Below are 15420 nucleotides of genomic sequence, written 5' to 3'. Positions count from 1 at the left end.
CATCATTACTGCCATCATCTTATAATAGTATTTATGATACATATTTATAGTCTTTGTCTTTCATTATTTTTTATAAAAGATGTTTTAACTGGAGCCCAACCTTATCTATCCTTCTAGGTAGCCCAGCCATGACTCCTAGGAATTTGACTTCTTCAAGTTTGAATGACATTTCTGACAAACCAGAGAAGGACCAGGTAAGTTGAGAATGACATATTGTTGAGGAGAGTACATTTATATGTATCACAGAGATCCCCATCATTTTATAGGCGGGGGAGAAAGAACAATGATTGACTGGACAGCCACTTTCACAAATGTTTCTTAGAAAGGGCGCCAAGTAATGTCATTTTAGGATGACAGTAAACAGTTAAAGAATTTCAGATAGACTAATACTAGATAAATGTACCTAATTCTCATTGAATATTGGAGATATGACATAATATTAGAACAGGAATAAAACTTGTTTTTTTCCTATTGAGAGAAAAATAGACCAACTCAGTCAGTCATTTAGTGTTCATTAAGTGCCTACTGTGTGCTCGGCACCACACTAAGCTCTGGCAATAATAAATAACTCAATTAAAGTTCTGTGGACTGTTTCAGCAGTGGACAGGTTAATGTGAAAAGGGATTAGATCTATATTTATAATAGCCTTCATATTTTGGATTGAAACTGTGATTTCATCAGTGTCTGGAACTCTAGTTGAGGAGCTGCTACCAATGCAGATCAAAACATTTTTGTTTGTTTCTTTTTGCAATTTAGAATCTTAGAGAGGTTATCCAGGTTTACGTAACCGGGATGTGTGAGAGGGCTCTCTGTTGTGCCACATTATCTCTTTTTATAACCGTTAGTGGGGAGAATTTCCTGCCTAGATAAGTGAAAAAGGAATTTTAAAAATGAATCATTAAAATGGTAATTATTAGGTTTCTTTTTCTTATTTCTACAACTTGTTCTTCCATCACATAGGGAAAATATGACTTTATCCCAACTTGCTATTTCTTAGGAGGTTTGTAAGGAAAGTGACAAGCATTTATTGAGCTTTTCTTAATATGTGTTAGGCATTCTGCTAAGTGCTCAGGCTCCATGTATAAAGCCAAAAGAATGCCAGTTCCCAAGGGAGCTATCATTCTAATGGGGAAGACAACACATAAAAAAGCTGAAAAGCATGGGAAGGGGGGAGTGGAGCATAGGAGTATTGGGTAGCAATTTGACATTTTGCCATGATTTCTAAAGATATCCTAAAGGGAGATTTATGTTTGTCTGGGCATATTGAAATCCAAGGATTGGGTATCCCAAGTGGGCATCAGATATCAAACAAAAAAGGTTGACTGGTATTTACCTATCGCTTTAAGGTTTGTAAGGTCTAATAAATTTCATCTCACTCTTTCCTTGTAATAACCCCAGGAGATAGGTACTATTATTATTCCCCTTTTACAGAGAAGGAAACTGAGGCAGATTAGAGCTAAAGTGACTTGCCCAAGGTTATCCAGATAATAACTGAGACTTGTATTTGAACATAACTCTTCCTGATCAGGTAGCACTGCTTGAGATAAAATGGGGAATTTCTCCCTTGAATTAGTCTTCCTCTTTTCTGTTGCTACACCCACCTTAGTTGAGACCTTCGTCACCATACACACCTGGATTATTACAACATCATTCTAGCTGGTTTCTTTAACTTCAGTTCCACCTCATCCAGTCAAACCTGTACACCCTTGCCAGGATAATCTTCCCAAGCCATCACTTTCACTAAGTTACTCATTCTGCTAAAATGTTTTTTAATAGCATTTTTAAAAGCAATAACATATTTTAAAACTAAAGTATGTACCTTTTTTAGATCAAATATTATATCACCCTTAATTGACCACATAGAGTGTAAATATAACTTTTATATGTACTGGGAAACCAAAAAATTCACGTAACTCACTTTATTGTGGTCATTTGGAACTGAACCTACAATATCTTTGAAGGATGCCTGTAAAGACAAACCCTTGAAAGGTTTCCTCCGTCACAGGCTATAGAAAGCTCCCCTCAAATTCCTAAATTCTCCCTGTTACTAGCATATTAGGTTCAAACTCCTACACGCTTTTCAAAATCTTTCAGGGCTCTGACCCAGCCAAGCTTTCTGGTCTCCCTCTGCTCCAGCTAGGCATGTTCCACCTTGTTCTGGGAATGTCCCATACTTCCTTTCCTTTTTGCTCAGACCTTCCCCCTCTCTCTGTAGAGCTCTGCTTCTTTTACTTAGCCTACCCAAGTCTTCTCATCACTGGAGCATCATGCCAAGTGTTAACTTCTCTGTTCAGCTCAATCACTCTACTCTAGCTCACACTCATCTCTATCTTCTTTGGATTCTCATTGCAAGAAAAATTGCCTCTCCATAGCTTTGCTTTTGAATTGTTCTACAATTACATTCACTTTTTTCTCTTAACTATATAGAATTAATATCCATTTCCATTTCTCATCACATATAATAATAAAATTTACATTTATATTATATTATATATATAAATAAATTTTAGTTATTAATTAATAGATTGAACTGACAGACATAATTCCATGTATAATGGATATAATTTTCATTATATTATATGTAACACATTAATTACAATAGTTATATAATATAGATATGAATTATAATATGACCATATTTATATATATAACAAATATTAACTATAACAGCCTTCATAATTGGGATCCATTGAAAGAGTCTAATAATAAATTTCTAAAAGCCTATGACGTTTTAAAAAGACCTGAAAACTGTATTTCAATATAATTGGTTGCCTTTATGATCCTGATTATTTTATGCATTTAAAAACATGAATCTGAGAAAGGGTCCATAGATATTAGCAGAACATCAAAGGGGTCCATGACATAAAAAGAAATAACTCTTGGCTTATATGAATTTTCCCATCAATTACTCACCCTCTGACATAATTTAAGGACATGTTAATTTTCCTATATAGCTTTAGGAATGAATAATCTTAAAATTAAAAATATATATATACATATGTCATTAGCTATGAGTTTGGGAATTGTAATGTTATGAAAATCTGTTAAAATAAAGGAGAGAGATGATGAAATAATGAAAGCAGATGGAAACAGATAGTTAACCAAAAATTGAAAAAGAGAGTTGGATACTGAGAATAAGTCATTCTTTCTCTAGTACACAATACTGATTAGGAAAAGGGACCATGAGTACTCTTTAGCTTAATAGCATAGTAGAAAAGATTGACTTATAAGGTTACTGTAGCTTTATGAAAATTATATTTTAGGGTCATCCTTTTCCCTTTAGCCTGGTTTTCTTTCACTAGGAAAACTTCTTTCTCCCTGCACTTGTGTTTCCAGTGCTTAGCATAGTACCTAGCACATAGGAAAGGTTTAATAGAGGTATTTTGAGTTGGTTTCTTAATTAGTTTTATCAGATACTTCAATACTAAGAAAATGGTGCTTTGACAACTTGCCACAAGTGTCTGGTTGGCTTAGTAGGTGAACATTACCTTTGGAATGAAAACACTTAATAATTAAAAAAAAACTAATCATAAATTGATAACTTGCATTTTGGTTTATCAGTTTTCTGATGTCAGATTCCTGTGACTTCTGGAACAGACATGCCCAAGAAAATTGGGAGGGATATAGAAAGTATCTTCATAAGGATGAAGCTGCTAAATCTATTTCCATATTTAATCTCATCATCCTGGGCTCTAGAATAATCCAGGGTTATGTTTAGATATATTCAAAACTGAACTCAGAGCTGTTAGTACAGTTCTTCACATATTATTTATTTGATAAACTGGAGAAACCTTCTTTGCCAGCAGTGGTTACCCATATCTTTCTCTATTTAAACACCAAATATTCTAAAAGTAAATATTAAAATAATAATAAACTCAATCATTAAACAGATAATGATTTATAATAATTTTATTTAACTATTAACAATATTTTAATTTAATTTAAATATTTAATTTAACTGAGAAAAATCACTGTCACCTCAAGTATTGTAATTTTAGAAGACTTTGCTTTTGAGAATAGTCCCACACCATTTAGTTTGTTGAAAATAACCAGTAAAGTGTTTTCGTAAGAACTCTCTTTAGGCTTTTCACAAGATTAAGGTTCTAATAGTTTTCTAAAGAAAGAAGACATCTCCATGCTTCTTTCTCCCTGTACTGTCTCAGTTTCTTTCCAGATGTAGCAGGAAAATAAAAGGATTTTCTCAACTTCTAACTCTTAATAATCTCTGTCCAGACTCATTCATAAAATTCCCCACACAATATTTCTTCATATAATGATGATTAAAACAGGTCTAACAAGAAAGAAGTTTCTCCTCACCTTCTTTTTTCTTTCTTTTCCCTAGTTTCATCTTATAGATCAAAGTGAAGCTTACGTACATTTTTCCTGACTACATAGTGAGAGCCACCTAGAATGACAGCTTCAACAATAACTCCGAGTATCTTTCTTCTTAAAGAGATAGCAACATTCTCTATAGCCTTTGCTGGAGAGACTATTGAAACGGACGTTAAGTTGAATGTGTGCCAGTGGTCTCTTCTCAGCCCTGTGTCTTAAGCACCTCCAGAATCAAAAGATCCCAAAGCTCTACTCAAGGGATACAGACTGCAGACATACACTAAAAGCCACACGTCAGAATATTCAGAGGTTGCCTGACTCTCTGGTTTATTTAAGAATACCAACACAGAGGCTTATATTCTTGTCTTTGGGGGGGGGGGGTGTAATACATAGGCAGCTTCAGAAGGGGAACAAGGTCTGTAGCATCATAGGGCCATGGAAAACAATTTCTTCCCTCCTCTTCCCACATTTTAAATAGGGTATGGATGTCATTCTAAGGTGACCTCAGATTCTTTTTTTTTAACCCTTATCTTCTGTCTTAGAATCAATACTGTGTATTGGTGCTAGGGCAGAAGAGTGGTAAGGGCTAGGCAATGGGGGTCAAGTGGCTTGCCCAGGGTCACACAGCTGGGAAGTGTATGAGGCCAGATTTAAACCCAGGACCTCCCATCTCTGAGCCTGACTCTCAATCCATTGAGCCACCCCACTGCCACCCAACTAATATTCTTCATCTGTAAAATGGGGAAGTTGGACTAGTTTAGGGGTCTCAAGAACTTTTGTTTTCAATTTATAACTGTATTTTCCTAAAGGGGACCATGACCAAAAAAAAAAGGTTAAGAACTCCTAGACTAGAAGTTCTCATACAACTCTTAACATTCAATGAGCCTCTCTTTTTAATAGACCCTGAAGGTTATTAGTAAAGAATTACTTAGTAATTCTTTTAAGGTAATACTAGAAGAAACTAACATTTTCCTCAAGCTCAAGGGATCAAGGATAAAGGTCTCCTTTGGCCTATGGTCATACAGATGTGGGGTTAGATCTTTCCAAATCCATCCTTGTGGGGACTTGAGTTTTTAAGAGATCACTGTTGATTGAGAAGAAAACGCAAAATTGCCAGGGAGAAAGGGATTGGCAAAAGAGAGCCAAACAAAAGAAACCCTATGGTTTTTATCCTTGTTGCTTGGTTCCTTTTCCTTCTGTTTTGTTTTGGTTTCTACTTTTTGGAAGGGAGAGGCAGGAGTGGAAGAGTGAATTGTCAGAGTTAAATTTGTTTTGAAAAGACTTTTATAATTAATTAGCCAATGTTCTGGAATTGATCTTGGCCTTGGAGGCATATTTACTTCTGAGTACATCCAAGTTGGCTAAAGGAGCTTCCATCAGGGTACCACTCCAATTACTGATTGACTGATTAATCTGCTCAGATGTAATTTGAACAGTATGATGATCCTTTCTGACTTTCTCCAGCTACATAATTTTCCAATAGCACATGAAGATGACTAAATGAACAGTGAGGGCAGATTTTTAAAAGAGAATGGACATTCTCTTTCCAAAAGCTTCATAGCTCTTTGAACTTAATCTGGAGATTTTATGTAGGGTCCTAGGATCAGAGATCTAGAAGTAGCAAGAGTCAAAAAAAGTCATTTACCCTATTCCTTTCATTTTACAAATGAGGAAATCAAGGGCCAGCAAAATTAAGTCATTTGTCTAAAGTCAAGCAAGTAGTAAATAGCCATGAGGATTTGAATCCAGGTCCCAGGACTACATTATACTACAATACCTTCTATTACTCATTTAAGTGACAATTCAAAGTCTCATTTTCATGAAGAATCTCCCTTTTACAAAGGAACTTTTAAAAAAATGGACCCTATATTTTCTTTATTTTTGGATAGCCTACTCTAGATACACTTGCTCTATAGTTGTTTCAGCCATGTCTGTCTTTTCATGACCCCATATGGAGTTTTCTTGACAAAATTACTGGACTGGTTTGCCATTTCCTTCTGTAGCTCATTTTATGGATGAGGAAACTGAGGCAAATAGGGGGAAGTGGCTTGCCCAGGATCACACAGCTAGTAGTGTCTGAGGCCAGATTTGAACTCAGAAACATGAATTTTCCTGACTTCAGGGTTGGCATTCTATCCACTGTGCCACTATGTATCTCATTTTGAAATGTTTTAGTTCAGCTCATGGGAGAAAATAATGATTGCCAAGATTTAGGTGAGTCAATATGTCAACAAGATTCTGATTTGTATGCTATTCATATTAAGTACAAAACACTTTGGGAGAGCACCAGGTTTCAAAATAATATCTGGAGTTATTGTAAATCTCAATGATTTATCATTATGGCTATGTGTTTCCATGTAAGTTCTCTTTATTATACAATTCTCTCATCTGATTCCTTTAATATCCCATTTACCCCCAGACCTTAATATTAAAAAAAGTATAAATTAACTGGGCTCAACAAAGGTGCTCAGTTTGCTCTTGTGGAGTTTTCAGATGAGAATGGGATTAACTGATGATTCCTTGTCGGGGATGACTTTACCATTCTGCTTTGGAAATACTTTATCTGTAGGTAAAAGAGCGATGCTTTTGAAGATATTCTGGGGCTTGATCAGAGATTTCCAACAAGGAAATGCAGATGTACATGTCATTAGAATCTTGCAACAACAGTGCCCAGTTTTATGCCTAGTTGTAATGGCAACGGAAAGACGCAAGAACCAAGGAGATATACAAACAAACACCCTGACTCCTGGCACTCGTTTCAGGCCCTGAACTACCTTATTTTCAACTCCTTTGGCTATTTATTTCCCAAGTGCTTATCACCAGGATTGCTTGTCTGGGCATCTGCCCTAACTGTGTCAGGGTGGAATTTTTGATGCCCAGGTCTTTTGCAGAATTTGGTTGTGCGTTTTGGTCTGTTTCTTTGTTTAATGAAAGAACAAGGAGATGAAGTTGATAGCCAGATCCCAATTAGAAATTGCTAAACTGTGATCAAGATGTCACTCAGAAGGAGTCTAGGATTGTTCATTGGCCTGTCCAATCAGAATACCCCAGAACTGATAGCAAAAGTCAAGTCACCTCCATATCCATTCCTCAAGGAAGAATTAAGAGCTAAGAGGCACACAAAAAGGTATTTCTGAGGCTTTTAGCTGGTTCTGGACTGTGTTTGGGGTGCTCATTAAAGTCTTGATTTATCAAAACTGAGTAATATTTATAAGAAGAAAATGTATCATGAGGAGAAATCCTTGGGATTTTTTTTTTGATATTGTTATTCACTACACTAGAATTTTAGTTAGTCGAGATAAATCTTTTAGTTGCTATTTTAAAGAAAGATTTCTCTGTGTTGTTTCTAATACAGGCTTCCCTCTACAGGAGCCACTACCAGGATGACTGTGAGGCATAGCTTAGGCCTATCTTTACTATGCTCCAAGTAACCTTTGAGGCTATTAACCCAAGCAGTTTTATTAAAGAAAATAACCTTTGCATGTGATCAGAAATAGCTATGAATCAGAAATCCATGTCCCTGCTTTGTTGCAGTTCTTTCTTCTCACTTTTCCCTTCTCTGCCTCATATATACTCTTAAATTTCAAGTTATTGACTGTATTTGAGGAATTTTATGTGACTCCCCTTGAGAGTCACATAAAAAGGGGGTGTGTTTTAAAAAGGAGGGTGGGTGGCTGCACATCTCCTTGTACATATAGCTTTTGGTACTTCCTTGGAGTTCTCAGATGTCCTCAAATAACATAGCATTCATTTAAAATTCATTTAAGAATGATCTCTAGATCAAGAAATAAAACAGTAGATAAACCAGACTGGACTCAGCAAAATCTTATGTTATATACTTTTAGATAAGGAAATGGAAGTTTTTATGCAGAAAAGGACTGTTTCCAGTGACTTGGAATTGTTGCAAACTTGAGCTGCTTCTCAGTCATCCAGCTGTACTTCTGTCCTAATGTGTGTGTGTGTGTGTGTGTGTGTGTGTGTGTGTGTGTGTGTATATATATATATATATATATATATAGATATGTCTATCTATATCTATATCTATATATCTATATCTATATCTATATCTATATCTATATCTATATCTGCCCTAATGTGTGTATATATACATACATTAGGGCGGAAGTACATAGCCAGTATAACATATTAGTTCACACAGACTCTTTTCTGTCAGACAGTGCAGACCTACAATCTCTCTTGAGTGTTGGGCTGGTATTTCCAAACATTAAATAGAAGTGGAAGTGGAAGGAATTGCTCTCCCTCCCTCCCTCCCTCCCTCTCTCTCTCTCTCTCTCTCTCTCTCTCTCTCTCTCTTTTTCTCTCTCTCCCTCCCTCCTTTCCTTCCTTCCTTCGTTCCTTCGTTCCTTCGTTCCTTCCTTCCTTCCTTCCTTCCTTCCTTCCTTCGTTCGTTCCTTCCTTCCTTCCTTCCTTCCTTCCTTCCTTCCTTCCTTCCTTCCTTCCTTCCTTCCTTCCTTCCTTCCTTCCTTCCTTCTCCATTCCTTTTCTTTCCATTCTCCCTTACTTTCTGTCTTAGAACTGATGCTAAGTATTGGTTCTAAGGCAGAAGAACAGTAAGAGCTGGGCAATTGGAGTCTGGGAATAGATTTGAACCCAGAACTTCCTTTCTTCAGGCTTGACTCTCTATCCATTGAGCCACCTAGCTGTCTTCAGGCCTTCATAATTGATACTTAACTTCCCCAAGTAGTTTTAAAAAAATCTCTTTCCTAAATAAAAAAAAATAGTGATATTTTCTATTTGAAACAGATTTCATTTAGAATAATTTAGGTCATTTTAGGTTAGGAATACACTGTTTTTGAAAATTATTCATCTACATACCATTCAACTCATCGATTGCATTAATGTTGATCTCTACTGTTATTCAGTTGTTTTTTAGTCATATCTGATTTTTGGTGACCCTGTTTGGGGTTAGCTCAACAAAGATACTGGAAAAGTTTGCCATTTCTTTCTCCAGTTCATTTTACAGGTGAAAAAAGTGAAGCAAACAGAATTAAGTGATTTGTAGGGAGTCACACAGATAGGAAGTGTTTGAGGTCAGATTTGAACTCAGGACTTTCTCATTCCAAACCTGGGGCTTTATCCACCATGCCACTTAGCTTTCCTAATGTCAGTTTAATTTAGGACTAGGTACATGCTTTTCTACTGACCAGATCTTGCCTACTTAAGATTCCTGTTCCTTTCCCTTATCAGTAGACCTTTACTACACTTTATTTCCCAATCTTTTGATGCCCTAAACCATTATTCAAGATTCTCTTTCAGAGTCATTTCTTTCCCATCCTATTTCCTCCTGCATGCATCTCTATTCAGACCAGCTCTCCTATTTATTCATTCCCATATTTGTCCATGTTCGTATTCCTTGGAACTTTGACTATATATATGCTTGGAACAATGGAATATCTATTCCATTGAAACTAGTTCTCCTGAAACCTGAAACTTTTCCTCAACTGGCCCTAGAACTAAGTCAACAAGCATTGAGTAAGCAGTTATTTTTTGCCAGGTACTATGCTAATGATGAAGGTATGAAGAAAGGCAGAAAACTGAAATCAAACAAGAACAAGAACAACAACAAAACAAACAAACAAAAAAACCTCATAGTCCCTTTTCTCAAGGAGCTCATAGTTTAATGGAGATGATAGCATGTAAACAACTTTGTCCAAGCAAGAAATAGACAGGATAAATTGAAGATAATCAATCTCAAAGAGAAATAATTAGCATAGCCATAAAGTAATTGTGAAATGACTTTCCCTTAACCACATTTCTCAAAATTCTCTCCCTTGAAGGCTGGTCCTTCTTCTACTCTACTAGTTCCAAGCAGAAGACTATTCTTGGACATATTCCTGAATCCCCACTTCCATTTCCAGGCCAATATTCTACTGACATCAATCAGTCTCTCCTCTTGTACCACCAAATTGGTGCTTTTGATGTTTTAGACCAAATTCTACTCAAACAGAAATACTCTCTAAAAATTTCCTGACAGATGGTCATCTAACTTGTGCTTGAAGATTTTCTGTGATTTCCTTTCAGAGTAGTCCATTTCATTTTTCAGTAGTTCTAATGATTAAAGCAAGCCAAGAACTTATCAACTGCTTTCCTATTGTTACACAGGTCTGGGAGACATCTGGAATGTTGATGTCTTCCATCACTATATCTTGCCTCCATGTGGGTAGCATCCTGATGCTGGATTTGGAGTTAGAACCTGGGTTCAAATCCCCCCTCCCTTACCTATTACCAGTATAATCTTGGTCAAGTTAATTAACTTCATTGGACCTTAGTTTCTTCAACTATAAAATGAGGATGTTGCACTAGATGACCTCCATTGTTTTCTCTAGTTCTGCATCTTCATGATTTCTACTCCTGTTCCCTAATCTAACTAATCCCATTTAAATTACAAATGAATCTTAGAAGATTTGGGGTGGTTGGTCCATTGTCATTACATTTCTCATGTTATTCATTTTCTATTAGGTTACAAACTCCTTGAATACAAGGATTATCTGGAATCTAGTTGTACCCATAATGATAGCTAAATTACCTCAACACTTGATGGCTGTTTGTCTGGTCTTGATAGTGTATCTTGCCTCCTGTCTGAACTTTCATTTTTAAACATTTTTTAAAACAGTTTTTAAAATTAGCTTTTGGCTGCTAGCTATAACTGCAAACTAATGGAAGACAGCAAGATGACAGACTTTCCTAACCATTCATCTGTGGAAATGCCACATTGAATTTTTTTTCTTATAATAAAAGCCTTATAATAAAATGCCTTTGACTATAGCAATCAGTGTTCCTACCATCCTTTCCTCGGGAATATGTTGTTTCTGTTCAGTTGTTTCAGTTATCTCCAACTCTTTATAACCCCATTTGGAACTGGAACAATTTGCTGTTTCCTTTTCCAGCTCATTTTTTTTAAACCCTTACCTTCCATCTTGGAGTCAATACTGTGTATTGGCTCCAAGGCAGAAGAGTGGTAAGGGCTAGGCAATGGGGGTCAAGTGACTTGCCCAGGGTCACACAGCTAGGAAGTGGCTGAGGCCAGATTTGAACTTAGGACCTCCCGTCTCTAGGCCTGGTTCTCAATCCACTGAGCTACCCAGCTGCCCCCTCCAGCTCATTTTACAGATGAAGAAACTGTGACAAAACTATGACTTGTCCAGGGTCACATAGCTAGTAAGTGTTTGACACTAGATTTGAAATCTGGAAGATGAATCTTCCTAACTCTAAGAACTCTATCCATTGTGCCACCAAGCTGCCCAACCTTGGGAATATAGGAAAGTATAAATATCTTTCTGGAGGTTTTCAAGTAAAAAACAAAGCTTCCCCCTCAATTCAAGGGATAGATCTGTCTTCTTGTGGCCCACTATCTCAGAGTCCCTTTTCCCAGAAGGATCCTCCTGGAACATGACTCTGAAAACTTTGCTGTAGGTGACCCTCTCTCTGTCATGGGAGTGAGTTGAGGACAGGAAGAAGATTACTGTGAACTTGAATGAAAAAAATGCAACAGCTTTATTTTCAACTAACTTGTAGTTGGCATTTGCTTTCCTTTTGATTATTTAAAAATATAGTGAGAAAGGATCCAGAGGCTTTATCAGATGGCCAGAGGGAGTCCATGACACAAAACAAGGTTAAGAACTTATGTAATAAGGAATATCTACAGGCATGGATTTGACTTGGTTTCTAAAGTTTGCTTCTACATGGAAACAGATTCCATGATTGATCCTATAATATGAAAGACAGCCATGACATACAGCCATGTAGAGGGTATAGAAATATATTTTGTGAAAGGATTGAACTTCAAAGGGGATGTGTGTGTGTGTGTGTGTGTGTGTGTGTGATATCCTGAGCTTTTCATGCTGTTTCACAGAAGTGAGTTCTTAATAGTGGAACAAAAGCATTGACGTTCAGAATACCTGGTTTTAGATCCTGGCTCTGACATTTATTCACTGAATAGTCATTGACCACTCATTTGATATCTTTCAAACAATGTCATAAATGATCTTTGACTTGCATCAATGGAAAGACCCTTCTTACACAAACACACACACACACACAACAGACACACACACACCATAGACCTTTGTGTATTGATAATTGTAGCATTTAAGTTAGGGATCAGAGAGGGTAAAACAAGTATACTCAGTGAGGTATAGAATTCTATCTCACCCCACAGATAAGTAGAAGGTGAATAAGACAAGGGAAGGGGGAGGTAATTGGAGGAAAGGAGGTGGGTGGTGGTGGTGACACAAAGGTAAAACACTGGTGAGGAGGAACAGAGAGAAAGGGAATATTTAAAAGGGATAATATGATGGAGGACAATTCACAGATAGGAATCATAATGCTGAATGTGAATGGGATGAACTCACCCATTAAACAGAAGCAGATAGCAGAGTGGATTAAAATACTTGTTTTTTCTAAATGCCAGATTTCTGGTGGACATATGTTTTGTGGTTGGTGGTGTTTTCTATGTCTTTTAGAGGCATACCCCTTCTCTATATCAAATCTACTCACTTCAGAGTCCATGGTAGAGTTTGGAAGACTGTCATTAAATGGCACCCATATCTACCCTTTCCCCAGTGCTCTCCAATGTTCTTCTCTATTCTTCTCTCCTGTTTGGCAATTGAATCTGAGCTCTCACATTTTTAGCTCATTTAAATCCTCGCAACTAGCTTAAGTTAGAAAGAATCACACCTTCCTTCTTGCTTTTGGGTGAGAAAGTTATAGTTGTGAAGTTTGATCTAGGATGTCTCTATATAATTTGTCCATATCATAGGAGAAGTAAGCAAAACTGAACAGTAGCAACAGCATCTCCTGGCAGCTCTCTGATCCATATTGCATTTTGGGATAAAGGAGCTGCTGCTCCAAGTTCTGAGGTCAAAGTGCCAGGATTTATTGGCATGTCCTTGGCAATTCAAAATGGCTTCATGTTGGGAGCCCTTTCTGATCATTCACACTCACAATGAAGGAGAATTAAAAGAAAACTTTGCTGTATATTTCCATTTGGAGCAATATACAATTTCTCTTCCTTCCCCCCTTTTTTTCTGGAAGAGAAAAGTAAGTAAGCTCATATTTCAAACAACTTTAGAAAGAAAATTAGCTGTGCATTTAAAATATATGGTTTCAAATTTTGAGCTAATATGACCTTGAGAAAGTCAATATTTTCTAGGTCTCAGTTTCTTCATCTTTAAAAAGGTGAAGTTGGATTAGATAAAGTATTCTTTAACTTTTTTTTTGTCTTTTAGCATGGACACCTTTGGCAGTCTGATGAAGTGAAGCCTATGAACCACTCCTCAGAATCATTTTTTAAATGCATGAAATAAAACATATAGGGTTACAAAGTCAAGTTAACAAATATTTATTAAGCATCTAGTATATGACAGGTGCTATGCTAAAAACTGAAGATACAAAGAAAAATAAAAACAAGTCTTGGTTGTCAAGTACCTCATAGTCAAGTTGAAATCAGTTAGATTGAAATATTGTTATAGGGGGCAACTAGGTGGCTCAGTGAATTGAGAGCCAGGCCTTAAGACAGGAAGCACTGGTTTCATATTTGGACTCAGACACTTCCTAGCTATGTGACTTGGTCAAGTCACTTAACTCCCATTGCCTAGCCGTCATTATATACATAAAGTTCACATACCCCAATAGAAAAACAACATTTAAAATAGATGATTGGTATGGTCCAGTCTAGCTCTGAGAACTATTCTTGAATTGTAAAGACAGGTCAGTAAAAGACTTTTACATTTGTGTTGGGAGAGAGATCCTACAGAATGGTTTTGAATGTGTATGGGTAATTGGAGCACCTCCTCAAAAAAGATAAATATGATCTTTGTTCTGTAGTTGGATTTGTAGGATTTGGTATTCCAGTGTTTTGATATCATTGAAGACCCTCTGCCAAATTGAATTTCTCAAGAAACTGGTCTCTGGTAAAACTACTGTCCTGACTCCTCCTGAGCAACAGAAGCACGTTCTGCCTTTAAAAAATACTCATTTGGCTTATTGAGCCAATGGCTGGCTAGCCTTATCAATTACCAGTAGACTTGCCAACTTCTCTGTGTGTTGCCAAAGATGGCCTTATTTCATTTTCTGGAACTCAAAGTCAAACAGCGTCTTTTTTTTTTCCATTTGCTGATCTCTTAAAAGAGCAAGCAGTGATTTTTCTTTTTCTTTTTTTTTTTAAATGTGTGTTTGATTGAAAATATATTTGTGAGGAGCAATAAAAAACAAAGAGGCCCTTTGGTGGCACAATAATATCAGACTTCCACATTTCTGAGGCCCCTTCAGCCCAAATGCTAGATATGCTATGTACAAGAGAACAGATGGCCTTGGATTCCTTGCACAGGCTTTGGACTTCCCCCTCAACTACACATTTATTCCATGCTCATTGAGCAGCTGAGAATTTTTAGGTCTATTCAAATCAAGGAAGTGCTAGTCCTGCCCATTTGGACTAGAGTCAGATTTGGATCCCAAGCCACACTGGAACAGGCAGATATCATTGGCTTATCTATCCAGTCGTCTCCCTTGTTCTGGGGTTGTATTTCAGGTTATATCCTGGCCTACAGTGAGAGGACCTGATTTTATTCATGTACCACATGCCTCAAGCTGCTGTTGGACAAGCTTATTGAGAGGGGATAATGTAGGAATATGCAAGGAGCAGAAAGACAGTCCAGTTTGAGTTCTTAAGAAATTTGTTTTGAAGTTAGATTTTAGCTGTAACTGCTCAAGGAGGGGAGTCAAACCTTACATATATTTGATACCTGAATGCTTATAGTCTGAGGGAGGGAGAAAAATAGTTTAAAATGTAGGATCTGGCCTTAACAAGATTACACTCTAGCTTGGGAGACTAAATTAGTACATAGAAAGCAATGGGCTCAGCCAGGCATATTGTCCTGGCCAACATTTTTTTACCCCTTCACACAGCCCCTAGACTTGTAGCCAACCTGGTATTCTTAGGTCCCTCAACATATACTCCTCACACATTCTAGACTTCATACCTTTTCTCACTCCATTTCCCCCTCTGAAACATTCTATCTTTTCCTTAAAAATTACATATTGATCCATTAACGTCTAGCTTTAATTCCT

General features: G+C 36.9%; 1 protein-coding gene across 9 annotated transcripts in view; it reads left to right on the top strand.

The window, feature by feature from the left end:
* Positions 1-15420, top strand: part of SLC4A4 (solute carrier family 4 member 4) — a 523229-nt gene that overhangs the window by 357835 nt on the left and 149974 nt on the right. For all 9 annotated transcript variants that reach the window (XM_056803353.1, XM_007495656.3, XM_056803351.1 and 6 more), the window contains one exon: positions 118-194. In XM_056803353.1, coding sequence (XP_056659331.1) covers positions 118-194 — 77 coding nt within the window. The remainder of the gene's footprint in view (positions 1-117; positions 195-15420) is intronic.

This window comes from Monodelphis domestica, chromosome 6 (assembly GCF_027887165.1).
Source record: "Monodelphis domestica isolate mMonDom1 chromosome 6, mMonDom1.pri, whole genome shotgun sequence".
Taxonomy (NCBI): domain Eukaryota; kingdom Metazoa; phylum Chordata; class Mammalia; order Didelphimorphia; family Didelphidae; genus Monodelphis; species Monodelphis domestica.
Note: the sequence above shows the minus strand (reverse complement) of the source record. Positions and strands in the feature narration are given on the sequence as shown.